Raw genomic sequence first — 27,361 nt, 5'->3', positions numbered from 1 at the left:
GGGGGTCATTTCTCATGGCTGCTGCCACACAGCACGGAGAAAGCTGGAAATGCCGCATGCCTCTTTCCTCCCCCGTTCCCCCGCTGGGCGCTCGTTTCGTTTTCCCATGCAGGAGGAGCTGAGCTGCCTAATTTCTCGGTTTCGCTGTCAGACAGTTTTGTTAAGTGTCAGAACAAGAAAAATGGGGGGCACCGTCGGTGTTCGTCCAAGTGGAGGGAGCTGCGAGTCGGCAGACGGGCATTTTTCGTGCCGTGATTTCAGTGCTCCAGCCCCTGTTGGGGCGCTCGGAGGACCCTCATGAGGATGGATGCCAGGCAGGTTTCATTTTGTAATTGTAAATCACTGTGAAAGCATGGGGAGGGCTGAGCTCCTGCGGTGGAGCTTGAAAGCAGCCAGGGTTTAGGCTGCCTGGTCCCGTCTTGTTGGATTCCCCGTCTCGCTGCTTTGGTGGACAATGCAGGCTGCTTACTGCATGATGCCTGTCCTGAAGCAGATGGCTGCTTTCTCTTAAGGCTTTCTTTTGCAAGTGCCAAGATGATTATTTAGCCCTTGAGGGCTTGCGTTCAGCACAGGTGGCCCATCAGACTGCGGCTGACGCCAGAGCACCCGTCCCGATGGGCCAACTTGGTGGCTCACCATAGCTTTGGGTGACTTTAAATGGTAGTTTTATGGACCACGCTCTCAGGGGCTTCATGATCTATGTCTGACTGTTTCCTTCAGGCGGGCTGCCTTGCAGCAAGTCCTCATCCTTCATCTTAAAGGAGACATGTCAGGACCTGCCTTAGAGTCGGGCTTTTTAGCACCCTCCAAGCCCCAAGGCCGGGCAGTCTCGCAGTGTCCTCTGCCCACCCCTGCTCACCTCCCTGCTCTGTGGCAGCCACTGGACTGGGAGGACACTGGGATATGATTTAATCGTGGATTTGATTTCAACAAATGCAGCAGGTGACTTAAAGGCAAGGGTCCTCCACAGCCCTACAGAGGGTCTGCCAAGGATGTGTTGAATTTATCAGCAATATTAATTAATATTTATTAATATTTACCATGTCTACTGTCATTTGTGCAAATACTGTGTTACTTTAGCCAACGCCCACCATACCTCTTTCACCTTTGATTTTATAGGCCTTGCCAAGGAGATCGCCCATATGCTATGTTAGGTGCTTCCATTTGCTCGTGTAAGCTGCCATTTCTCCAAATATCAAAACATTAATAGACTTCTATGCAAATGTCTCTCAAACAGTGAGACACTGGCCCAGGTTGCCCAGAGAGGTGGTGGAGGTCCCATCCCTGGAGACATTCAAGGCCAGGCTGGATGAGGCTCTGAGCAACCTGATCTAGTTGAAGATGTCCCTGCTTACTGCAGGGGGGTGGGACTAGATGGCCTTGAGAGGTCCCTTCCAACCCGACACAGTCTGTGGTTCTATGAAATGTAGAAGAATGAGATTTGATATTGCTTCTCACTGGTCTAATGGGAAGTTTGCTCGTTTTGACAGCAAAATCATTGTTGCAATTTATCAGCCACGCAAAGGTAATAACCTTCTTATGGCTTGGGTGTCAAACTTCTCTGCAAAACTTTGCTGGGTGATTTGTAGCACCCCTTCCAGCTGCAGCTGCTGCGTTATGAGCTCTTAAGTTTGGGGGGTTTGGCCTCACGTTTGCCAGTTACGTTCCGAATTTTCTTTTAGTCCAAGGCTTGGAAGCTGACATGAGTTAATACCCAAACCTCCCTCTACTCTTGAGGCTGCAATAGTCCAATGTTGCCTCTAAGTGGGATGCAATTCCATCTGGTGAACCTTGGCGCAGACGACTGATAAATTTGTCTGTTGCTGCCAGCTGTGAAGCAGCGGGGTGCCTGAGATGAGCATCCGCAGCTTCCACCCCCGCGGGCCAGGATGTTGTTCTTTGTTTCTGGATCTAGATAAAAATTCATCTGCCTTTTGGGAGGGAAAAGGGTGTAAGGGTTAATAGTACAGCAATGCCACGAGCTGCTGGGTGACCGTTCTGCCTGGCATGATAGGAGTCTTGTGGGAACCCTGCTTTTGTGGGATTTTCATTATTTACTTGGACCTATCAGCAAGAGAAGGGCTAATCTTAAGCGATGTCAGACACACATTCTCAGATGAGAACATGTAAAAATGGTTTATTTTAGATCCATCCAACAACCAGAGCACACAGAGCAGCTTTGGATGCAAGAGTTCAAAGCCAGTTCCTCAAAGCCCTTCCCAAGATTTAACCCAAGAGCCTGAAGCGAGCATATGACTTTACATCCACTGATGATCTTTCTTTTTTACAAATAATTATTTGTAAAAAAAGACAGCAGATTTCTGAACTAAGACTTACTGAAGATTTAACAGCTTGACATTTGAGCATCGGTGACCCTGTTCCACTGAATTCTCCCTTAACTGGAAGTTAGCTCCCATCACACAGCTCCAGTGCCAGCGCTGTGCGGTGAAGGGCCAACAGGCAGCGTACGGTGACGTTGGAAAATGGCACCAGAAGATTGACCTGTTGTTTGGCCACCGACAGCAGATGTACGTGGCTCAGAGGGGAAACCTGTTGGAGCAAGCGCCTCCGCGTATCGCGTTACCAATGCTGTAGCATCATGCGGTACCTCATGGGTTGCCTCTAGGATACCCAGACAACCGAACTCAAAAAACTACCTAAAATCATTTGCAGGCTTCATGCCTCCATTCTCCATAACCCAACTGGCTGTAAAGGGAATTTCCTTTGTTTCCAGACTGCCTTAAAAAACCCTTCCCCTAGCTTTGACCTCAAATTCTTCTGCTCTAGACAGGGCTGAGAAAAGATTGTTCCTTAGGACTCCAGCACTTGTTAATTCTCTTAAAGAGATTACTCAAATCTCCTAAACAAACATCAGACTAGATTTTGGATTAAGCACGGGTGCTAAAATGACCTTGCTGATAAAACCATCATGATCTAACCTCACAAGTTGGAGAGGGAAGCCTTGGACGTAATTTTGACTCGGAAGGGAGTGCCATGGTAAGTTATCAGGCTGCTCCGCATCTCTGTTCCCCTCTCTCTAATATTCTTGCAAAGTTACTTGAGAAGCATTACAAAAAAAAGTCAGATCTTCGTGAGAAAGACAATATGCTGACAAAGCCACTGGGGCTACGCGCAACCTGCTGTTTTCTTTTACTGTTGCGTCTTGCCTTTCTTTTTTTCCCCCCATTTTGCATAGTTGAGCCGCCTGGTTCATTTCGGTGTCAGCGTGGAGCTGTTTTGCACAGCATCCCGACTCCCGTGTTAACCCAAGTGCCGTTGTTGGGAGGTGGGTGTAGGGGAGCAGGTTCGGCGGGTTTGGCCACGCTGGGTACCCCGGCTCCACCGCGCACCCGTCGCTCTATCTCCCCGCCGGGCAGCTCGTAGCCAGGGTTATTTATGTCCTGCCTCTATCTTTGTGTCCCGCTTGGGTTACCGAAATAATTAACCCTGCAAAGGCAGATGTGGGCTTTGGCCACGCATCAGACGTTTTCTTAAGAACCGGGAGCGGCGCAGTGGGGTTTGCGTTAAGTGTTTTTGTCACCGTGCTGTGGCCAGGAACAAAGCCCAGAAATGTTATCTCTGACGAGCATTTCACAAAAGAGAGGTCATTAAGTCAAAACTGCACCCCTTTCAACCTACATTTCCTCTGTTGTTGTTCTGTTACTGTTCTTCTATAAACCCGTCAGATTTCCTTGCAAAATCTCTAACGTCTGTAATGGAAACAATTTCAAATCCAATAAGAATTTGCAGACTATTTTAAAAAAAAAAAAAAATTCCTCAGAGGGCAAAGCCCATAATGACTGAAGCACTTAAATCTGCTTTCAAATCGCTTTGCCCAATTTTCAGTTTAATTTACTCATTTGCTAATCCTAATTTTCCAGTACTGTGCTTACAGTATCTAACCAAATATCACTCATGTGGAAACACAATAAAATTCTGCAACAAGCTGGAACTTATGGCTTCAAAACTCTTGTCAGCTTTGCTTCTCAACCGTCAACGTGTAATGGTGGGTCTGCCTTCCTCACCTCAAAAACATATTAGTCGCGTTCGCTGTTCCCTTCCTGAGCACCGTGCTCCGGTTCCCCCTCACTGTTGTCCATTACGGCAACAGTATCCTACCTCTATTAAACTTTAAGTATACCCGATGTAGAAATATAAACTTTTTGGAAAAATTGCATCAGATGCCATTATTTAGGTTTCCTTTGGTTTTAAATAATTCAATATATAAAAATATATTGGAGAATGTTGATACCATGATGCGCTGCACATAGAAATAGCAAATTGACAAAATATTGGGAATATTGCACAAAATAGCGCGCTCTGTCCACAGCAATCATAACTGAGAAACCGTGTAATACACTCTTGACTTCTGACAAAAAGGAAGAGCGATCTGCTTGTGCTCTGATAGCGAGGGGTGGTGTTTGAAGAGGCAGATCCAAAGGACAAGTCCCCATCACACCGCCCCCGGTTCCCCCGTCCCCGATGGAGCGGGGCCGGGTCTCGCTCCTGCAAAAGGGGGACCACAGCGGATCCCACCCTCTCTGATCCCAGCTGGGCTCCCAGGGATAAAAGTGTCCGTAAGGAGCCCAGGCTGAGGCTGAAAGTGCATCTCCGGATGAGGCAGCTGAAAAAGGCTTTGTTCTCAGTCGTGCTGGCTCCCTTCCCTCCACAGCTGGCTCCTTCACTCCCTTCAGGGGGTTATATTTCTGTGAGCTAATTTAAGGAGAAAAGCCTTTTTAATCCGGTATCTTACAGACTCAAAGTACGGATTTTTTTTTTTTATTATTTTGAATAAAATATGAATATTAAGCTCTTTAGGCAGCGACTTTATCTTCCAACATCTCTTCAAAGCACTTAGCATGCTGCTGCTATTGCAGCTGTAAATACCACAAATAATATAATACAGTCCGGATCTCGGGGATGCGTTTCACTAAGAACAGGCTCACAAAGCGTATCTCTATGGTGTGGTAGAAAAGGCTCAGGTACGAGGAGGGTTTCCCAAGATCTTAGTGCTGAGCCTTGCCCGGGAAGAGCTTGTGGTCAAGAACCTATTTTGATTTAGGTTTCCTCGCAATTCACGAGGCTCTTTCTTCTTGTTTTGCTTCCACCAGTGAAAAAGGGACACCCCACCCAAGAAACAAAAATAAAGCTTAGCATACGGAGCACTCGTTTGAGAAGTGGGCGAGAGCTCTTTAACCCCGCAAGGCAACGGTGTGCCGTGGTTCAAGGGCAGAAAGCCAGAATGAATTTCCTAACCAGCTGAAGGCAAAAAGGTAAAAAGGACTTAGGAAAGAAAAATCCGTGTAGAAAAGAATATATTATTAACTCAAAAAGTAATTTAACAGAATAGTAATGTTCTCATACCACCGAGCAAATCTAATACCCACTCTGCAAATCTAATAAGATCTCAGCAAAAGCAGAGAAGTTCAGTCTGAAGTGCACTCTTTCGAGGCTGAGGCCAATGTCCGTTCAGTACAATAGAAATACTTCATCAGCTTCAATACAAGCCGGATCAGGCGTCCACTGGATTTGGATTGTCGGTGGCTGTTATTGTCTCTACAGAATATTCCACTCAAACTCGCCACGGCGATTGAAGTAACATCTAATTTCCACAACAATACAAGCAAATTCTCAATATGCTCCGCTCTTGAACACGAAGCGCAGCAGGCACCGCTGTGTTTGCGCCAGAGCATCTTGTCGGATGCTTCCTCCATTAAACGAGAAACAAATTGGCCCAGAAAAATCACAAGTGGGTGGAAGGCAAACGTCAGACCCTAAATGAGGTGTAATCAATAGGCAGACTCCACGCAAGAATCCTAGGCTCATCCTGAGGGATCCACAAATAGTCAACAAGAGGCAGAGCACCCGTCTTGCCATCATTTTGCCAGCATCGTATTTCTTATTTCACTACTGGCCGCTTCGTTGTACTTCAGCTACTTCTTTATTGCACGTATCAGCTGGAAATGGTCAGCTTCATTACCCATGGCTCCTAAAGGCTCCATGCCATAGTCCATGTGGAATTCAGCAGGCTTCAACGTACATGGAAAAGGTGCAATGGCAGTTCATACAACGCAACTGCTGTGCTGTCTCGCTCTGTCACTTTTGGCAGGTCCCAGCAATGTCTCCCAGTTGAGCGTTCGATTAACTTTTTCACCTCTTATTTCTTAAAAAGCCCAGCTGTAATCTTAATCCTCCTTATCTTGCTACGCTATTATCTCGCTGCGTTCCTGGTGGCTTCACACAGAGATTTTGTGGAACCACGTTTTTTTCACTTAGCCCAAAATTGCCTTGAAGGGAGACAGTGCAAAGAGGTCTTTCCTTAAGCAAGCTAGAAATAGAAATGAAAGTCTTAATTTGTGCCTGATTTTAATTCAGATCAGAGGAGGGTTTGGTTTACTGCCGTTTAAGAGAAGGGAGCATCTCTCATTTGAGATGGGAGATGGATTCCTATTAGATCCTCCCTTTCGCTTAGTCCTTTGGAGGAGCCCAGGATGATCCACACACCCTTGTCTGCTGGGACCAGCAATTAAGCCAACCCTGTCATCTCTGGAAAGAGTACCATCGTGACGTCGGTAGTGTCCTTTCCCCTGATGAACTGAGGGGAGTCTGTAATGGGAAAGGAGGTGTACGACTGGCAACCGTTAAAATACAACTGGCCGGGCAGAAAAGGTACAAAACCCACTTACTTTAGCGGGGGAATTGAAGTAATTTTATGGATCGTACGTTTGTAATAGCTTGCTGTATTAGTAAATTCAGTACGGAAGCTTTCACGTTCGAAGCAAGCCTCTCAGTCTATTGCTTTGGCAAGTGCAGTCCAAGAGCTATTGATCTATTCATACAGATAAGCACCCAGCAGAGTTATCGGAATCAATGGAAACACTCAGAAAAAACAGTCAATATAAATAATAATAAATAAGTAAAGACCCAGGAAATAGAAATGTACAATTTAAAACTAATGGAAATGCTGACCCGAAGATTAGCTGTTTATGTGCATTTCTGCAAAGGCAATTCCAAGAAAGGGAAAGAGAGAGCAAAAAGTAAGTGGGTGAATTCCGAGGTGGCAGACAAGAGAACAGACAAGCAGCATCCAACTCAAAGGAGGTGGGCAAGGGCTAGAAAGTGGTGGAAGCAACACCTGATTTATTTTTTTTTCCATTTTTTTTTTTTTTTAATATATGAATTTAAAATGACTTTGTACAAAACGAGATCTGAGCACTGGTATTGAAATCAACCCAGAAGAGAGTAAAGGAGCAGCACGGGTATCTGCGTACGTGTGTTTTCCATGGCTGGGCAGTCTAATTTTGCACCCGTGATCTTTTTTGAGGTCGAGAGGAGTTTTGACATGAACCCTGTTTGGTTTGCTGAGACATTTTTCGTCTGCCTTGTTTGCCTCTGAAGCTGGGATGGGATGGGATGGACCAGCCACCACCACCACCAGTCTTTCAAAGTACACATCAGCCAGTTCATCAGTTCAGGATTTAGGATGCTGACCATACGGTAGGCTTTGGCTCATGCCTATGCTACGCTGTCGTGCGGACAGCTTATCTACAAAATCTTATTTAAATTCTTCTCTGAGGCCCGATGAGGCGCAGGAGCCTCAGCTGCTCAGTAAAGAAAGGCCAACTCCAGCCCTGGACAACTCACAACATGCTCCAGTTTCATTTCAGGTGTGGCCCAGCCAAAAATATAAAGGCGGGTTGAGACCAAGTGCTGCCTCACCCATTTCAGTGCATCACGTCTTACCCATCAAGGTAAATCCCAGCTGTGAACCGCCATGCCTTGCTTGGCTTTATACGAGGAACGGCAACAGCCCAGTATTCTGGGGAGAAAGGATCACAAGACATATACAATTTAATCTCATCCACTTTAGTGTACCTGAAAATATTATGAGCTTGCAAAAATTTACAATAATTATCAACTGGGGAAAAAATGGTTTAGCCTGGAAGGCTGAGTCCTTCAGAAGTTCATCCGGTTTTTGCAGCAAGATTTAAACTTCTCCTAAAATAAGACAATAGGCTCCATTGCAGTCCCAATGCAGTAAAACAGTCATATATCTTACGGGCTGTTTCTGTGAACATCTGATGTGAATCAGCATTGTTTGTACTTCAGTTGGCTCGTCCCAGGCATCGAGCGCCTCCTCTCCCCGTAGGCAGCCTGAGCACCCCGGGAACGTGAGTGAGCAGGAGTTTGGCACCAGCCTGCACCTGCGAGCTCCTTGGTACCGCCACATAGACACAAAGCCAAGCATCTGCAGCGACCGCAGAGGTCACAGGACAGTTGCTTTGCTGGTACGAGTCGATGCAGCACGGCTGAAGCTGGTCAAGGTGCCCTGACGTGCATCAGACCCGGGCAGTAAGTGCCAAGAGAACAGATCCAGGTGGTGGTCAGAAAGCACAGAGTGGGAAGAGACAGAAAACACCAGACAAATAGGAAAGGAGAAGATGATCAGGAAGTGACCTCAAGTTATCGAGCACAATATTTAAAAGAAACAAGGAAAAAAGTACTTTGACATAGAACGTAATTAAATTGTGGAGCTTCTTGGCAGAAGACCCAGTGAAGGTGACAGTGGGAGATGGCTTGGGACAGAGGTTAGACCAGCTCTGAGACCTGCCAACCGCGGGATACCAGGAGGGAGCATGAGGTCTCACAGGCTGGTCACAGCATCCCTTGCAGCTTGGTGTGGGTCCATCTCTACCTGCTGTTCCTCACACCCAACCCCAAGCACCCATCAGCGGGTGCTGGGCACTGAACGGGGTGGACCTGGGCTCTCACCTGGCACCGCTGCTCCTCAGATACCTTCCAGGAGGGAGAAGCAGAGGGCGGGTCACAGGCTGATGTAATTCAGATCCACTGAAATCAAAATGGCCATCAGGATGCAGCTAAAGGACGGCTCAACTCAATGCTGGAGGGAGGGGAACGCCGCTGAGTTTCCTATGTGGTCCACAGCGCACTGGGGAAAAGAGAGGGAGGTTAAAGGTTTAAAAGACATTTTGATAAAGAAACCAAGGTATTGTCAAAAAGTTAACCAGAAGCCAAGATCTATCTAGATCTGCTCTTATTTAACCTTCAGTGTGAGATCAGGTCTCAGCCTTTCTATTCTCGGTAAGAGCTGACGAACGCAGCGTAACGAGGTACTAATAAACATCTGCCCAGCTCTTAGGTTAATAAAGGGAAGAATTAATGGAGGTCTTAGCACGTTCATATTTTCTAATTATGGCAGATGACTTTATTTATAGAAATAATAGGGAGAGTGGAAATTGTCACTGACACCATGTCAATATACGTAACGAAATCCAATCATTTAATTGCATTACTTTTGGCTAAGGAGTCCTATCAATAAAAGGCCCTCCTTAGTCAGAGCAGTTCAGTGGCCCATATGTACTTCGTGTTAGAAGGCTATTAAGATTAATATTTTTTTCAACGATTCATTGGGAAAATAAGTCATCCCCGACATCTATTCCTGTCCTGACTCCAAGAGGGACGGGGCTGGGGGGGGCAAAGCTTTCCACCAGCAGAGATGAAAAGCCCCGTGGGTAGCTGTCGGGTTTCCATGCTCATTTATAGACACCCCGTGCTTCCCGTCCCCGAAGCATCCAAAATAATTAAATAACAGCCAGGCTGACGCCGGTGCCACCTCTCGGTTGTCACCAGCCGTGGCCCCACGCAGTGCCCTGCTCGTCACCATGATGAAGTATCCCCAGCGCTTCTCTGGGAACAATATCATACTATACCACCCAGATAAATAAAGCGCAATTTTAAACCTTGATATGTTTACGCCTCCTAAGAGAGGGGGAAAGGCCCATAAAACTCCCGCTAAAGGAGACACGGCCGTTCGGTTTGTTTGCAGCTTGTCAGGTAAACCCTGAAGCTGGTTTCTATTGGGAGGTGCAGGCGTTGGTGTTAGACAGCTGCCGGGGCTCTCAAGGTTTTAAAATCAAGGTTTCAAAATACATTTCATAATGTTCAGTTCAGACAGGCAGCTAAGGAAGTTTGGCTCTTTTCTCCCAGAAGCAGGGAAAAATAAAATAAAACTACAATTACGGTGACAGATGGCCTGTTACACACAGAGCATTGCGAGTGATTCTGCTCCTTGCACATTGAAGAAGGAGATCTGGACTGATGCTGGAGAGCCAAAAAACTCCTCCAGTTCTCTCCTGTTCTTCCAAAAATCCGTTTTCTAATCCATTCTGATCTTCCAAAGCTATCAGTCTGAATTAATGAAAACAGAGCAAGGAAACGTTACTATTTCTATTAATTATAGAGGCAGGTTTGTGCAATAAACAGAATTCATATCCCTACAGTGCAGCCTAAGTACCTATAATTCAGCCGCTCCGCTCCCAACTGCAGCATCTTCTTCACATTGTTTTACAAATTAGCAAACCTGAAATCAGCAGCCGTGTGTACCGCAATGACATTTAGTTTAACTACGGGAGATCCGATCTGCTGAAAGCCACGGGTGGTCTTCCAGTGCTGCTTTCCACTGCAGTTGCGTTACAGCTCCCAAGTTAAGTACTCCTAGATCGGCTCCATGGTTTCCCATAGAAGTGGAAATACAGATGCTTGTGAAATACTTTCAGTTACTTATTGCAATGGCTGGCACTCTTCCAAGTATGGCCAAGGTAGCAGTTGGGGCGACACTCGATGCTCTTTCAGAGACGAGCAGAAATGGGGACCAGGGCACTCCTGGAGCCCACCTGATGCTCCAGGTCAGTTGACCAGTTTGTATTTACTCCAGGGTACACAGCGTGAGAGCCCACACGTGGGTATCTTTGCTCGGTGGCCAATGCCCGATATTTGCATACTCCCCAGGGATTCAGTTTTGTGCATCAAAACCTGCAGAAACAGAACTGGGTCCCACTCAGTCCTTCCTCTCCCACCACCCTGACACCAGTGCTGGCATCCTGTGGTAGGACTGACAGCAGCAATGGGTTGGATGAGCGTCTTCTGTCACCCTGGGGTCACCTTCACGTCAGACCAAGCCTGGGACTAGAAAGCCCCAGAAGGAGCTGCTGGGGAAAGCCCTGTTGCTCCAGCAACGGTGAAGGAAGCGAGAGCTTTCGAGGTGGTAATAGAAGAAAAGCAAAACTCCTGGGGGGATAAAAGGAAGCTGGGAAGGCGCAGAGTGATGGTTATCCTTTTTCCACTCCAGCTTTCCACCTTCCAGGTTAAATAAAAGTTGCTTTTCTCTGCTGCTGAGTGAGAGGGAGCGAACGGCCAGTTCCAGTTGGCAAACGCGTTTGATGGCGGGCCTCCCACCGCGAGCTCAGAACTTTGCACCAGCAAACTGGTCTGACTGGGGAGCGCTCTGGCAACTGAAACACCCTGGCAGCAACATTCCCCCGACCACTTTTGCTGGCAACATGTTCGGATGGCAAATGACTCCACCAGGGTAAAGAGAAAAAGAGGAGGCACTTCTCTGGGCTATAGTGCAAAAGGTCGATTTTCTTTATATTTCCATATCCACTCCGCGCAGTGCTCCCAGTCTTACATTTTAAGCGTCTGACTCAGGCATTTGAGTGGAAAGGCGATAAAATGCTTGACGTTGATTGAATATTGGACTTGAATTTCCATTGTGGCAAAAGGTAAAAATAAATACAAACAAGTATGAAGAAATCAAAAAGCTGCTATTGGACAAAACGTTCCACATCAGTTTTTAAATCTTTATAGCTGCTGAAAATCGTTTTGGCTGGCATGAAGGTCAAAATTCAGGTTTTGAGCATTCTTTCGGGAGGGATTACATTTGGATACCGAACCTCCTAGTTTAAGGGGAGTATTTTTTCAATTACATCCAATATTAGTCCAGCTGTGAGGATTTCCCAAGGGATCACAGCAAACTGAAGAAATGCCTTCGGTCTGGTGCCGGCGGGTCCTGCGGCGTTGCCCTACCCCTTCCCTTGCCTCTGCGTTCGGGTCCTGACCTCGCCGATGTAAATAAGAAGAGAATCAAGTACCCGCTCTCTTCTGAAGCACGTATCAAAGAGCACTGAAATGATAGACTTCATTAAGCCTGTACATCAGCTTTAAAAGGGGGAAAAAAAAAAAAAAAAAAAGAAGAAAAAGCTGAATTGGAGAATTGACAACAGCATTTCCAGCGTAAGGAAGAGGAGCGGGTGGGAGCAAAAGTTTCATTTTACACCCTACAGAATAAAAATGCAGTCCATATTACAGCAGCCTCTGGTAATATCTTCTGTAACTAACTGAATTACTGCTATCAAATCGATATGGAGGAAAAGCCCTCTGAACACCTCAGGAGGAAGACTACCAGCTTTTATTTGTATCACAGCAAAAGGCACACAAGTGTTGCAACGGGGCCAGCACAGGTCACCTGCCCGGTGTTAGCTGGTACCTCAACAAGTTTTCCCACAGCTATCTTTACTTAAATTAATCTAAATAAATTGAAGAATTCAAAGACCAGCTTTTAGTTGCGAGATAGGATCTTGGGAACGTGAGAAAGAAACATTTTTGGTTAAACTTACCTTAGCAGCCTCCTCAGTCACAAGCTGTGCTGCACGGCACCTTTGTAATGAGGTCCACAGCACCTTTGTAACGAGCTGGAAATGGCCTTCAAGATTTTAAGGGCAACGTGAAAACACAGCTTTTCTGCGTTTTGATTTGATTGTAATTCACGTGATTACCGGGGCTCAGGGATTCTTAGGAGAGACAGAGGCAGGAGGAGCTTTCATAAAGGCATCAAAAAGGGTGAAAATTAACAGGCAATTGTTAAGCTGCTCTAAAAAGTAGAGAATACAGACACAACCCATATGTCCAGATTTTCAGCATCTGCTTCCTTGGTTTGTTAACAGCAGTATCAAATGCTTAGTAAAAGCCGTTTGTTGCTGGGAAGAAGGCGCACGGAGGCTGGCCAAATGACGGATACCTTGTAGAAAAAAAACAGAGAACGTAGCATGGTGCAGGCTGGATCTGGTGGTAATTATTTGAACAAATCCCATCTGCGTGGACTCAATGGTAGGGGCAAGCTCTTGCTCTCCGGGCAGGCCTCTAGCGTGTCTTCAATGCACTTTTTAGCAGCCAGAAGCTGCTTTTGATCACCCGTGTGACATTTGGTGTGTTGGGACACTGCATTTTGTCTTGATCCTGATAGTTCCTGTCACTCAGCAACTGCTGGGTGGCAGCTGGCCGGCATCGGCAATGCCCTGCTGCCCAGAGCCAGGCTGGCAGAGCACGGGGATGATCCATCCCAGCGAGGTGCCACAGGGCTCGACAGCTGGGGAGTCTCCCCAGGACAGAGACGGGGTGTTCGTCTGACTGTCACTCCTTCGTGGTGAGGAGTTTTGTGCCTACCGCAGATGAAACACTTCCCGCTTTGTGAAGTCCTTCATATTGCAAGTGCCGGTCCCTGGAGCACCAGCTTTGAGTGTGTGAAAGGGGATGGTGCACAGAGCTGCTCGAGAAAAGCGGGAGCTTTGTTCCTTGACAAAGGGTACAACACGTATGGACCTCACACATCCATGCACATGGACGCATGGCATGTTCTGGACAACACAACCGTGGAAGGGGTTGTGGGAGGTGGGTAGGAGGCCACCCACCCACACTAAGATGCTGATGCACAGCTTGCCGTTCCCCCCAGCAGTGGGGCAGAGGAATGGGGAGCGGGATGGCTGCTGAAATAACAGGGTTTGCAGTATTTCAGGACCTGAGTTAGGACCTCCCCCGGATCTGCAGCCTGTGGTGGTCATCACAAGCCGAACCACTGGGCAGCGATGTGGTCAGGTGAACCCACCTGTGTAGGAGAAGCTGTTCGGTGCCAGACCTCACCGACTTTGCTAGAAAGGCAATTCTTGCTGGCTGTTTTGCGCTTGAGCCTTTATACCGAGATGGGTATCTTCCAGGAGCGACTGCAAAATACCTTTCCCACAAACGGCGCAGCAACTGAAAACCTGTTCCTGCATCCTGACAATTCCAGTGCGTTGCCAGCACTCAGTTTTGTTGCCGCCGGTTCCTTAAGGCAGTTTTGCCCAGCGCTGTTGAAAAGCAAAACATTTACTGTGCCCTGGGGGAAATGAAGCGTGGAAGTCCCGTTATCGCTGACAGAAGTTTCGCCTCTAATTCCCCATCTGCTCTTCTGAATGTTAACCTACAGTACTGGCACATAAGCTTAATTTATAAATAGGGATTCCAAATAGAAAGCAACAAAATATTAGTCAGCTAGGCTGGTGGTGTCTGCAGAAATGTGGTGTGGGCACTCATGTTTCAAGAAAGGGAAATTAGAGGATAAAATAATGTTGTTATGTTATGTTGATTGAGGGAAAATGCTAGCACAGAAGAGGACAAAGTAATGGGTCAAAACCAGATTTATTTACTTTTTTTTGATCTTTAATCCATATGGGATGCTGCACAGCTCCTCCTTCCTATTCTTATTGCTATTTGTGTTTTGCAGCCAAGCAAAATAGCACACGAGGCAAGAAATCTGAGGAGGGAGTAATAATGTGATGCATAGTGTTAACTCGCTGGTTTTGGAAGTGCCCATTTATCTTGGTTAAATGAAAGCTTAGCCCAAGTACTAAGCCAAGTAATCATGATTAGGGAGAGAAAAAGACATTCACCTCCTTGGAAACTCAATACTCTTCAACAGTAATAGCACTGCAGTGACATTGTTCGAAGCTGGACGCTTGCTGTAATTAATATAGATTATTGCCATATGAGGAATGGAAATGTCTGTGCCTGCTCCTGCCATTGTTTTCATTTCTACACCAGTTACGAGACCAAAATACATTGGGTTTTTGTTTCATGGACATGGCCCCTTCCCAGTCCAGAGTGCTCCGCTGGCCTCAGAGGACTGCAGAGATTTTGTTCTCTTTGTTGGTTCAAAACTGCATAGAGGGCATATGTACGCCGTTCCCTCTTAGAGAGACTTTGCTTTTGTTCTTTCTCATTATCGTTTTCCCTGACTCTCAAGAAAAATTGGTTTTGTGCTAAAAAGTATACTACAAGAACTCATCTATAGACTCACGAGCTCTCAAGCTATTGGTTTTCTAAGGAGGCTAAATCTGCATCTCTACCGTCCAGTGTATGATGCACTGAACTCATCCACAAAGCAGGTGATTTAGTGCTTGCACTGATTTTTGACCTAAAATAGACTGGTGCAGCACGGTACTCAGCCTGGCTCGTCATCCTCGTCTCAGTAGTCATTTGACTCATTGACTCCGCCAGATTTCCCATCCACTTCATACACTACTTCTGTAGATTGCACTACTGCTGTTCTGCAATACGCAGCTATTCCTACTCTCTCTTGTGTGTGCCCACCACTATTACCTTTTATGTTGTGTTCCCTGCCGTTCTAACACTCTGCCTTAATGTAACCCACTTAATTTCTAGCTTTCTTTCAGTCTTGCTCCTCAGGCTGGATTTGATCTGTGTCCTAACTACAAATTAATCCATTAGAAACACTTCCTTCTTCTTATGCTGGAAGTTCTTCTCTGGGGCATGTACCTTCCCAGTAGGAATTAGGTTTTTGCCTTGTTTTTTCAATCAGGCAGTAGGTTTCTGTCCCTAATATGTGACTTGGAGATCCTTACCAGTGGGCAAAGCAAAGAGGGAGCTCCAGGGAGCACATGCACGAGTTCAACGGCCCATGGAGATGTAGCCATATTGCACACAACTTAGACTCAGGAGCCAATAGGCAGCTGCCTCTACAGAATTACATTTAAAAAAAAAAAAATCAGAACACTTAAAATACTCATTTCTGTGAAAATTACATGAAATGTATGCAGGAAAAAAAAGATTTCTGGTGCTTTCCTACAGCACTTGGGCACAAAATCCTGTGTTGTGAATTTGACACAAGAGTTCATCATATTCAACTAAGAGGGCTACAGATGGTGAAGTCTGTGTCCTGAGAGGATGAGGAGTCGCTGCAGAGTGTTTATGCTGCAGAATTCATCCTTTCTTAATAAGATAAAGAGGAAAGATGCTCATGATCTTAAAGGTCTTTTCCAACCTAACGAATCCTATGATTCTATGAGATCCTAGCTGGGTATTTGCTTTTACCACAGAGGTGCTAATTTCACAGCTCCGTGCCCCAGTACCAGTAGTATGGAGGTATCATATCTGTCTTTCCCCATCAAGCCCTTTTCTTAGTTTCAAAGGAGTCAATTTCTACCCATTGTCCGTAATAACCAGGTTTCTGAGATGATGTGGTCACAACGCGTCTGTAGACATCCCACTCTGCAGAGGTCCTCCAGCAGGTCCAAGAGACCAGTCGTGAGGGAAGCATGACTGCCAGGCAGCTGGAGACCCAAGCTCATGCTCCTCTCCTTCCTCCAGTCTGGCAATCTCAGACATTTAGATCTCAACTAACTGTTCCTCGCATATAACAGCTGATTTAATACAACTTGGTTCACTGACAGCCAGGGAAACTCAACCACGTGTAGTTAAATAACTTGCTTGAACTTCCAGGTCACACTGGCAGGGCTGAGCCAGTGCTACCAGGCCACTCTTTTGGATCAGACCTTTTCCTAACTTACCTACACAAACCCCGGGCAAAAGTGGCTGCCGACAATGGCAAAATAGCTCTACACCAACACCCAACGCAGGAAGCCAACCTGGTTACGGGGGGAGCAGGCGGGCTGGTGGGCTTGAGCGCTGGTCTGGCCCAGGGGTGAAGCCAGTGAAGAGCTTGTGCAAATCACGTCCCTGCTCTGCGCCTCAGTGTCACGCCTGAAAGAAATGGTCCGTAGTGAGATGTGACACGTGAAACCTCGTCAGTGGTCTAGCGTTCCTGCTGCCTGCCCGCCCGCCGTCAGCGGTGCGCACCTTCGGCCAGCTGCGCTCTGCTAGATCCTTGTAAAAATTAACAAGCAGATTAAATGCTGTCTTTTGCCGAAGAAAATAAAGTCAAACAACGGCTAAAATATGGGAGGGGAGAGGAGTGGGGAAGAGAAGGGCGACCAAAGGCAACATAAGAGTTGTATTTATTTTTTAATCCCATCTCTTTTAGTGCCTGTGATGAGCGCTGTAACTAAAGGAATCTAACTGAATTAGAATTTCAATATGTCCTGAGCAGATTGGAGCTGTTGCCATTCATGAGCAGCACGTCCCAGCTGTAATTGCCTGCTTGCTTATCCACACAGCTCTTTACAGCTAATCCAAATGTGGACTCGAAAATAAATAGTGCCAGAGCATTCACTTCCCGCTGGGCAGTAGTTCTTAGCTCGCCTCTGCCTTTGCTTTGTTCCGGCTGGTGATCTCCATGGCACGGGGACCGACTCAAAGGAGATAAAAGATGATTGACCTGCTCAAAGAATTAGGTGGGAGAAAAACACACTCCTGCCATATCTGCCCTGCCTGTTTGTGCTTTTCCTCTGGGTGCTGCTCTGCGGCTGTTTATCTTTCTCTGCCCTCACCTCTCTCCCCAGCCACACGGCTGGTGTGATCTGCTTCTCCTTTGCGGCTTCCCCGAGGGCTGCTGGTGCCCTCTCTGTCCCCAGCAGCGCATCACCCTTCCCCTCCGGGTGCTCCCACCCGCAGACACACCATCGGGGTTTTAGTGCCGCTTTCCTGAAAGGAAACACTCTCTTCAGGGATATTTAAAAGCCTTGTACTTCTCAGATCAGGGCTTCTCTGGAGGGGTGTAAAGCTGAGGCACAGCTGCACAAAGCTGGAGCTGGAGGGGATATCCCCATGGATGGGACTTGATGCTTCCCCAAAGCAAAGCTCTGCCTTTTCTCTCTGATGTGGAAATCTGTATGTGTCTTGGCCTCTCCTCCCTCCTCACTGGGTGCAAGGTGGTTGTCCACCATCTTTGACCCCCCTGCCCTGGGCAGGGACACCTCCCACCAGCCCAGGTTGCTCCAAGCCCCGTCCAACCTGGCCTTGAACCCCTCCAGGGATGGGGCAGCCACAGCTTCTCTGGGCAACCTGGGCCAGGGGCTCACCACCCTCACAGCCAAGAATTTCTGCCTGAGATCTCATCTAAATCTCCCCTCTTTCAGTTTAAAACCATTCCCCCTCATCCCATGGCTCCCCTCCCTGCTCCAGAGTCCCTCCCCAGCTTTCCTGGAGCCCCTTTAGGGACTGGAAGAGCCTCTAAGGTCTCCTTGGAGCCTTCTCTTCTCCAGGCTGAACCCCCCCAACTCTCTCAGCCTGTCCTCACAGCAGAGGGGCTCCAGCCCTCAGAACATCTTCATAGCCTCCTCTAGACCCATTCCAACAGGTTCATGTCCTTCTCATGCATCCTTCTTAGCTCACTCCAAAGTGTGCTAAGATTTAAAGGAGAGTATCAAGTGAGGTAGTGCAGCACTTTCACTGCCTTCATTCTCACCCCCAGGTGAGACCTCTCACCCCTTCATCAGTGTAATCCTACCTGGTCTTTGGCAGAGCAGACCTCCCCATAAAAGCCTCTTGGCTCAACTGAGCAGGGGCATGTTGTAGGGGGGTGACCCAGCACTTGCCACTGCAGCACCCCCTCCCAAAGCCAGCCCATTTTACAGGCAGATTGTGCCCTTCTCCGATGCCAGAGAGCAGCTGAGATGATGACTATAGTGCTTGTCCAATGTGTCACCTGCTACATAAATTCAAATTCAGCACAGAAAGCTAAAAATGCTTGTGGAGTCCTGACAGGCAAAGGGGACAATTATCCTCAGCTGTTCCTCACAAACATTGATCCTCAGCAACTGCAACGTGCCAAGAGAGGCATTGCCTCGTGCTTGGATTGCAAACTCACCAGCACCAAAACATGAGGGTGGTAATAAGGGCCCGCTCTTCACTAGGCGCTCTGCTACCTGGAGGTGGCTTGAAAGCGTCCTCTGCCGTGATGGGAGCCGAGTCTGGAAGGTCAGAGGTGGCCGGAAGGTCGCCAAAGAAGAGAAGTTGGGACTCTCTTGCTTGTGATGATAGTCAGTAGCTTCCCCCTTTCTTGCTGACCTGGGGACACAGGAATTTCTTCAAAAAATTGCTGTTTCAATCAGCTAAATTGGCTAATTAAGACTAACACAGTGCAGGCAGGGTGAGCAAAATAAGTCATCATGGGGATGGTAAAGTATAGGAAGAGACACAGGGAGAAAAAAAAAAGAAAAAAAAAGTGGAGAAGAAAGTTAAAGTTAAAAAGATCAGGAAGAATAAAGACTATAAAGTGCTGTGTGGGCTGCATAGATTCATACCAGGCAGGTAGCTCTTGGGAAAGAGGAAGCCTAGGGGTGACGGGCATCATTAAATGGCAAAGCTTGAAAGTTTTTTTCAAAACACAGAGAGCCAGCACTGGAGAAAAATACATCATGAGTTGGAAACCTGAAAGATCTAGAGGTTACTTTGGAAAATTCAGTCTTGAAGTGAGAACATGTTGCATGTTGTCATGTATCAAAGAGGAAGAGATGCTTTCTGAATATGTCTCTTACCTCTGTATATAGTGGGGAGAGGGAATTAGCCATCATCAAGGATGACTTGAAGTTAAAAGAAAGTTTGGCTTTGAAAACAAAAAAAACATCGCCGTGTTCTGCACGCAGCTAAGCTGCATCCCGATGTGATGGCTTCAGCTGTCACCGGCAGCCCCGTTCTCCTCCTCCTTTGGACATGTAGTGCCTTGGACTTGCCTGTACCATGGGAGCCCAACGAGACTGTCCTGGGTCCAGATCGTCTCCCTCATTCAATTCAAAAACTAGATGGAGAGCTCAGCTCTGAGCTCTGGGGATATTTAGGAGAAGGGCCAGAAACTGAGGTGAATTCATTAATGCAGCCTCATTAGCCATCGGTCTTCCTAAACTTTTGTCAGTACATTAGCACCAGCTGCCCATTGCCCATTTTTCCCTTGCCATAATGAGGAACCCCAAATTCAAGGTCATCTGCCAGTTGGATTAGTCAGTTAGTGCAGCCAGAGCTCCTGAAATGCTCCAACGAGAACAGTTATTTATGTCGCTCTGTCCTGCACCGTGCCCATTAGCTCGCGGTGCAGCAAAGTCCGGTCACGAGGCAGAAAATACACCATTTGGTATTGCTGTTGCTGCTTCACATTTTAGTGTTGCTGCTGCCAGAGCGTTAAATGTTCCCTAAGTGGTAACTGCCTTCTACTAATGCAGATGCATTTCTTTTCTGGGTTAGCTTATTGCGGCTGTTCTTGGTCCATGCCTGCTCTTCTTCTGTTATGGCCGCAGAGAAGTGGAACTAGGGCAAGCAGATACTGTGCTCAGGTGGAGGCCTGCAGAGATAACAGATAGTCTGACTACATAAGAAGCGTTACCTTCTGAATTGTGTCAGAACAGGGGAATTACCAGCTACGTGTTCACCTCGTTTCTGGTTTGCATCAGGAGTGGCAGTGTGTCAAACCTCCCTTGGTACATATGTCTTGGGGCTTTCATGTCACACCACGGCCATGGACACAGTGGGTCTCGCTCAGATACCCCAGGCAGACACCTGCTCAGTTTTTACCACCCACTTGGGTTTCTCCTCACCGTCTCCCTGCTGTATCTCTGCCTCCATCTACCCCTTCGTGTTGCCATCAAACAGCTAGGAGTCAGAAATTTCAGGCACTGGGTTTTAGTCCTGGGTCCAGCTCTTACATTCATTCCATGCCAGGACTAGAAAACTCTCCTGGATCATCTGAATCAAACAGGGGCATCTTAATTCAGTAGTTCCCTCACCACTCTGCCTGGGAAACTCTTCCACGCGCTAAGGAGCCTGAATGCCAGACGACCTGGCCATCAGGCTACACTTTACATCAGGAATTCAACAGGCCATTTTATTTATTCTTCCACCCTTCACCACACAATACTTCTCCCTGTTTTCTGGCTCAGCAAAGCCGTAGGAAAACATACTGTCATCATACATAGGCGTGGGTTAGACCTATTGGGGCATAAAGTCTAACTGTCCATATCCAGTAAATTCATCCCAAAGTGTACCACCATCCCCTTGTGGGCTGCCTTTGGTGCCTGGTTTCAGCCTCTTCCTTTTCCCATGGGTGATGATGGGCGGGACCGCCCCAAAAAAAGGCTCCCCAGCCACGGGAGAGACCAAATACCTCCCGTCACTCAACAGCGACCTCCCCGTCTGCCCAAGAACTGGCACCGAGCGCTGTGTTGTGGCACGGAGAGAAGTTCACATGTGGACTAGCAGGAAAACTTCAGGGCTCCCAGGGAACTGCTTCAGGGTTCAAATGAATCACCTGGCTGGGAAATATTGGGATGAAGGATCCAGAGCACTTGACAGCGTGGGCATGGGTGTATTCAGACAAAGCTGAAGAGGTCAATGATTGTATCTTTAGGTGAATGTTTAGCTTTTGTTGGCTTTTGATGACTCAGGGTGTCTTTTATGAGGCAAAATTAATGCAAGGGCTGCTCTTCTTACAGTGGTCACATTGCCCAGGAAATGAAATGCCATAAGGGGAGCAGAGCTCATTAGTTTGGTGCCATAAATGGTTCTCCAAGGTCTCAGAAACCCTATGATTAACATAAACATAGACAGAGGCAATTACAAATAAACACACATATAAAACCCAGCTTTCCATCTAAAAATGCGGTCTGCAGTATCCCTCTTTGGCTGTTCACAGATGCGGTGACCTAGAGGTAAGGGACATTTCATATCAATCGTGACATAAACCAAAGCCTGAGGAAGGAAAGCAGCCGGCCCAGGGTGAAAGTGAGGACAACTGAGCACATAATATAGGTGATATTAAGGTACCAGCTCAGGATTTTGAGATTCACCCTCAGGATTACATCCTTTTTGGAGCGATTTGCAGGAAATTCTGCCCCAGTGTTTCCTTCGCACTGCAGTCCTCTCTCAGGTGCTTGCTGTTGGATGGACACGTTGACACTCCTTAGGATGGGGCAGGATAGTTCTAATCTTATAAGAACTACCTCAAGTCTTCATCTTGCAATAGCCGAAAAAGTGGAAACCTTGTCAGGTTTTCTAGTAAGGTCCATAAAATTCTTCAGAAGATAATCTTCAAGAGGAGGGTGAGAATGGGGGGAGATGGGGGGTGAGAGACCCACTGTGTCAGCACCATCAGCCCTTAGAGCTGCTCCTCAGCCACGCCAGAGCAGTGAAATGCCCTGGGCACAGGTCTACATGTATTCGTGTGAGATTATACACTTCTTACTCTGCATCTCTCCCTTAAACATTGTGCATTTATTCAGAACAGACCCGAACGCCAAGAACGAGGCATGTTTTGTAAAAACCGAAGCATGGCCTCCTCGCCTGTCTCTGTGGCAACCACGCCGACAGACAACCGCGTTGATGCCGCACTGGGTGAATAATGAAGGAGGCAGCGATGTGCAGGCAAAGTCGAGCAGAAAGCCCAGGGTCCAACCCAGCATCCCGACTCCAGCAAAAGTCACATCAAGTACAGCAGGTTGCTGGTAACCTGCCCCATAGGAACATCCCCTGCAGGCTCCTGATAGTCAAAAAGCAGCTTAGAGCACGTCTTCTAAACTGTTTTTTAACTGGTATTGTCATGACTTCAGGTGCTCCGCCTGTTCAAGCAATAGCGCAGTCTGCTGTTACTCTAAATGCCAGGCTGACATCCCGCGGTAATGAGTTTCACGGGCTGATTACTTGTTGCATGATAAAAATACGTCGCCAGCAGCTGACTCAGAGAGGCAATGGGCAAAAAAAAAAAAGTACCGCTACGTGTTTTCGCAGAAAAGGGAGAGGGGAGAGGGAAGGAACAGGGTTCGCACTCCTGTCTTGGGATTAATTCAGGGGAAGAAAAGGGCACGGAAGTTTGCTGACGGAGCTGGCGGGGCAGGACACGGTTGTGTAGGTTGTAACCGCTCTAAGTTACAAGTCCTCCAAAGGCCTTCAGCGGAGGGTCTTGGGGAGTCCGTGTTGTTACCGTTCTACAAAAGGCTCTTACCTTACCGCTAACCCCCGCCTAAAGGAGCCACGGATTTTAGTGGCTTACGGCTGACCTCTGCTGTGATGTCATCAGTGTAACGATTTTACACAAAATTAGGTGTGTAATTGCGTGTTAAATAGTGGTGGTTAGCCTGGATTGCCCAACTAATGAAGCAGGCAGCATTAATGCCGCCACATATGGACCACTCCAGGGCACTGGCACTGAAAGGGAGTCTGAAATCACTCTGACTTTGGGGAAAGTCACCCTTTTTCCTCCTTTGGCATCCCCTCGGTGGCACAGACCCCTCTCGCCCAGCTCTCGCCCCGATGATGCTTCTGTGATTTTCTGCGGAGCTTGTAAATCTGCCTCCCTGCCCAGGCAGTCCTGCCCAGGTGTCCCTGCACACTCAGACAGGCAGCAGAAGCTGCTGATCACCTCTAATGGGTGCCCAAGTTTTGCTTAATTAAGAACAGGCTCTCTAATAGCATTCACCACCATCTCCCACCAGCTCTGGGGCCACTCGTGCCATGGCAGCACCACCAGCCAGCCTTTCCTGTCGCAGTGGCAAATATATAATTTTATTTTCCAGCACTAAGGGGCTCAGCCTGGGGCAGGCCTCAGTCCAATACCCAACGTGGCCTCCAGGCCCTTGGATAGTTGGTCTGAGCCCTCCTGCATCGCTCGATGCAGAAACACCACCCCGGTGCAGGCTCGGCGGTCGCTCTTTTGCTGTCTCGGTAGCGTAGGTGCCATCTTACATACCAGAGCGAGCATGAGACCCAAGGTCCTGCAACCCAAATTTCTATAAAAACACTTCTTAGTCAGTGGCTAGATTGACTAGATCCTGGTAGATGCTATTTCATCTTCTAAACTATGGTTATTTAAGGGACAAAATGCCTCTTTGCATTGTTTATTCCCCAATACTTCACTACAGTGGTAGTAAGGAAACAAAAGACTCTTTTTTTTGGCTCTCATTGCTGCAGTGATGACCACAGGGTCAGGGAAAAGGCTGGGGGAGATTCCCCTCCTTCTGCCTCCCTTCTTTTGGGCCGCCTTCTTGTCCAATTTGCTGTGCATGAATGCAGCTCAAAAGCTTTGCCTGTAGTTTCAAGGAAGGTCCCTGCCTGCGCGCCCCGGTCCCAAGCCAGCGTCTTGGAGCATCGCAGCAACAGGGAGCAGCAGGATCCCAGCAGGGAGGAGGTGTCGGAGTCACCAGTTTGGCCAGTGTGCCCAGCCAGGGTGTGAGTTTGTCCTGGCTCTGCATCACGGAGCCCGCGGTGGGGCTCTGGGCTGGCTCCAGATGGACATCCCGGTCCCTTGGCACCCATCAGCCCGTCTGCGTACGGATGGGTTCTGGCTCCCGTCCATGTCAGTCTTCCCCTGCAGCCACCTCTACAGGATTTCAGTATTCTCCCAGGTTCGCCACTATGCAAATATTGAAATTAGCCCTTTGCATGATTATGTAGATAGTGACATTACAGACTTTTTCAGGCAAGGAGCACTGGGGAATTCATGTGTCTCCTCTGCTGAGAGCATCAACAGCCAGGTTTATGTTTCAGTGGGCTGAAGAATGGCCCCCAGTATATGAAAAGCTTCATATAAACTTCATTAAGCTTTCGGTATCTGGAATATTTCTTTTTTTTTTCTTAAGCTTTTCTCTGAATGCAGTAAAAGCACAAAGTGCTGTGGCATGAAATAATGTGAAATACTGCCCACACCAAGAGAGGCCCAATTCTCAGACATCGAGACTTTAACTGAGCCTCACTAAAAGCAGGAGCAGATTAAGGAGGAGCTACAAGGGAAGCTTGAGCCCCACTAGTAGGTCCAATACAGCCCATACTTCCAGCCTGGCGATGGAGTTACCACCTGGAAAGATGGCTACTCAAATTCAGTTGATCTAGGGTAACCAGAACCTGCTGGGAATAACACAGATATAGTGAATGTGCCTCGGATCAGGGCAAGAGAGCAGCAACACTTTTTGAGATCAACTCTGTATTTGTTTCTGTGAGACCTAATTGAAGTACAAGGTTCAATTTCTGTCCTTAAAATGAAATCCCTTGGGCTTTTCCCCCTCTTCTGAAGACCCTGAGGGCCTTCAGATACCCTGCTGTGAAACAAAGCAGTCCCTGGGCAGGAATCTCACTGGTCTGGCCAAGTGGCCTCAGGACAGTAATTTCTCTGTGGGAAAAACCGTCTTTGTCACATTGATTAGATTTCCACAAAATGCTGCATTTATGCCTTGTACTTGTGTCTCATTCAGACACTTTCCTTGAGAGTCTCATCACACTGAGACCTGCCGTAAAACCAATAAGCTGTAATGAACGTGTGTGCGCTTAAACAACAGCCACTTTCTACCCCCAAAATACTGCCGTAAGAACATTGGATGCAGCTGTTATCTTTTGTTAAACTACCAATGTTTTCTTGTCCATGGTGCAAATCCTTTGCAGTGTGGAGCGTAGCTAAGCCTGATTAGCCAGGATCACATTTTACCAGTGGGGCTAATGAGATTTACCCTTCGTTCCCACCCCCTGATCTGTCATCCCCGTTATTTTACATCTCACCTTGAGTTAACAAATGGTCCATCTTCAGAGCACGGCTGGGCACGGCCACAGGGGATTTGGCACGCTAGATATAATGTGGTCTGCCGCGTTGGGTGGGCAGTGACAAAAATTATCCCTCTTCCCCCAGGTCCTTCCATCGTCCCACTGCAGCGAGCAAAGCCAACACTGGGCAACCCTCTAAAATGTTTATTTGGACCAGTGGCCGGAGCTCTACATCTTACAGACACGATGAGAAAAGGTAAATGGCATCTACGCTGGTTGTCTCTTGTGGGTTGGAATCCTTAGGAGTATGGCCTGTAGGTTCTCTCCAGTGGTGGCGAGGGTGTCCCCCCCTTGCCTCTCACCCCTCCAGCTACTGCTCCACTGACAACCAGACCAGCCGATGAGTGCCAGGGTTAACGTGCCGGGCCAAAACAGAGTGGAGGGACAATGCCAGAGCCATGGCCAAAGTCTTCCTTGTTCCCAGGACATCAGCAGCACGCCATGACCCTCTCTGAGGTCAGCGCGCACACATCAATCTGATCTAGTTAAAGATGTCCCTGCTCACTGCAGGGGGGTTGGACTAGGTGACTTTTAAAGGTCCCTTCAAACCCAACACATTCTGTGATCACACATTTGAAAGCACACCAATGCCCAGCCACAGGTTTGCAGCCTCAGCTCCAGCGCCCGTGATGGCTTTATGCCTTTTGCAGGTGTCCTGCTCCCAGCCATGGTCCTGCACCTCCCTCCGGACAAAACACACAGTGCCCCCTCTCCCCCAGCCAGATCGTTGCCTGGTCTCACTGTCACCCATCTGGGATGATGCGTCCAGCTGTCAGAGGTGTTTTCTGTTTATACCACGCGTGTGCGAGGATGAGCGTGAGCACAACACATCACACAGTGTCTGGGGGGGGACAAGCAGCTTGAAAGTGATCTGGGAGCCCACCAGCCCACTCAAGTGGTGCTGCTGGAGGGAATAGGCTGAAGGAGACAGAGGAATAAAGGAGTTACGGGGTCTCCCGGGGGAGCAGGGAATCACACAGAAGAGAAAGAAAGGGAAGGAGAAGTTTTAAGTCCACAGACAAATGCAGCACTCAGTTGGGAATGAAAGAAGTCAAATATCACTGATGAAAGAACAATAGTCAGTAATGCTCAGACTCATCCTTCCAAAATCTCTCTCCTTTGTAGTGAGATTTGCTGGACAGCTTGACTTGTCACAACCGGACACATTTTCCTTTCTTTTCTTTCCTTTCCTTTCTTTTCCCCCTTCCCTCCTCTCCTTCAGCTCCCCTTGAAGTCACTGTTAAATGTAATCACAGAAAATCAGACTCCGGTGAAACAAAAACAGAGGTCAATGTATCCACAGTGCCAATTAGCAAAGCACGCTCTTCAGTTATTCTAATGAAACATTACCGCTTGCATCTGCTTGAGAAAACGTGCTCCTGAGTTCAGGCAGCAGAGCTGCCCTCAGGACACCGAGTTTCTTTGGAGAATTGTCCCATTTGCTGAACTTTTCTGCAAAGGTTGGATGGGTGTTCAGCTCTTTTGATAATCCAGTCCCAAACAGATATTTGGAAGCCACAAAGGCCAGCCTGGCAGCAGGTTTCCACAGATTTTTTGGTTGGAGCTGGTTATCTAACTACCTCCCTCAAATACTTCTGCAAGTCTCCTCTTTAATTGCATTTTCCCCAGGATAATGTTCTTTTGCGTTAAGACACCGCCATGGACAGGCTGGCCCAAGGTTAGACGCTTGGAGGAGGTATCTCCCTATACGTCAGGCTGGTTGGAAGCCATGAGCTCCTGATGAGCGTGGCCTTCGACTCACGCCGTGCCTTTCAGTGGGACTTATTATCTTGGGCTCTGTGCTAAAGAGGGCTCAGCGGCGTCTGGTCAGTGAAACCCCGGGCAGAGCCCTGCCTGCAGAAACAGGGAGGTGGGGAGCAGCATCTCTGGGCTTACACATCAGCCGTGGTAATTTCGGGTGCCTTTTCGAGCCTTTGGGTGGGTTGATTTCCCGGGTGGTCCTGTAGAGCCGTGCAGA

General features: G+C 47.8%; 1 protein-coding gene and 1 long non-coding RNA gene across 10 annotated transcripts in view; one reads left to right on the top strand and one right to left on the bottom strand.

Annotated features, from left to right (window-relative positions):
- KCNMB2 (potassium calcium-activated channel subfamily M regulatory beta subunit 2) overlaps window positions 1-27,361 on the top strand; it is a 163,743-nt gene that overhangs the window by 117,135 nt on the left and 19,247 nt on the right. For 5 of the 7 annotated variants that reach the window (XM_074591430.1, XM_074591431.1, XM_074591428.1 and 2 more), the window contains one exon: window positions 25,469-25,579. The exons of 1 other annotated variant lie outside the window; for it this stretch is intronic. In XM_074591430.1, the coding sequence (XP_074447531.1) occupies window positions 25,469-25,579 (111 nt within the window). Of the gene's footprint in view, window positions 1-2,890; window positions 2,998-25,468; window positions 25,580-27,361 lie in introns of those variants that run through there. One more of the 7 variants, XM_074591432.1, reaches the window with a different exon arrangement.
- LOC141744776 (uncharacterized) lies at window positions 3,442-12,531 on the bottom strand. Of its 3 annotated transcripts, XR_012587557.1 has the most exons (4): window positions 10,316-12,326; window positions 8,773-8,950; window positions 7,744-7,819; window positions 3,442-6,328 (listed from the first exon to the last, which is right to left on the bottom strand). It is a non-coding gene; the product is annotated as an uncharacterized LOC141744776 (long non-coding RNA). The 3 variants fall into 3 exon arrangements; XR_012587558.1 differs by lacking the exons at window positions 3,442-6,328; window positions 10,316-12,326 and adding an exon at window positions 12,477-12,531 and having other exon boundaries at window positions 6,857-7,819; XR_012587556.1 differs by lacking the exon at window positions 3,442-6,328 and having other exon boundaries at window positions 6,857-7,819.

The sequence above is a fragment of the Larus michahellis genome, chromosome 6, assembly GCF_964199755.1.
Source record: "Larus michahellis chromosome 6, bLarMic1.1, whole genome shotgun sequence".
Classification (NCBI taxonomy): domain Eukaryota; kingdom Metazoa; phylum Chordata; class Aves; order Charadriiformes; family Laridae; genus Larus; species Larus michahellis.
The sequence above is the reverse complement of the archived record's forward strand: the minus strand, read 5'-3'. Positions and strand labels throughout refer to the sequence as shown.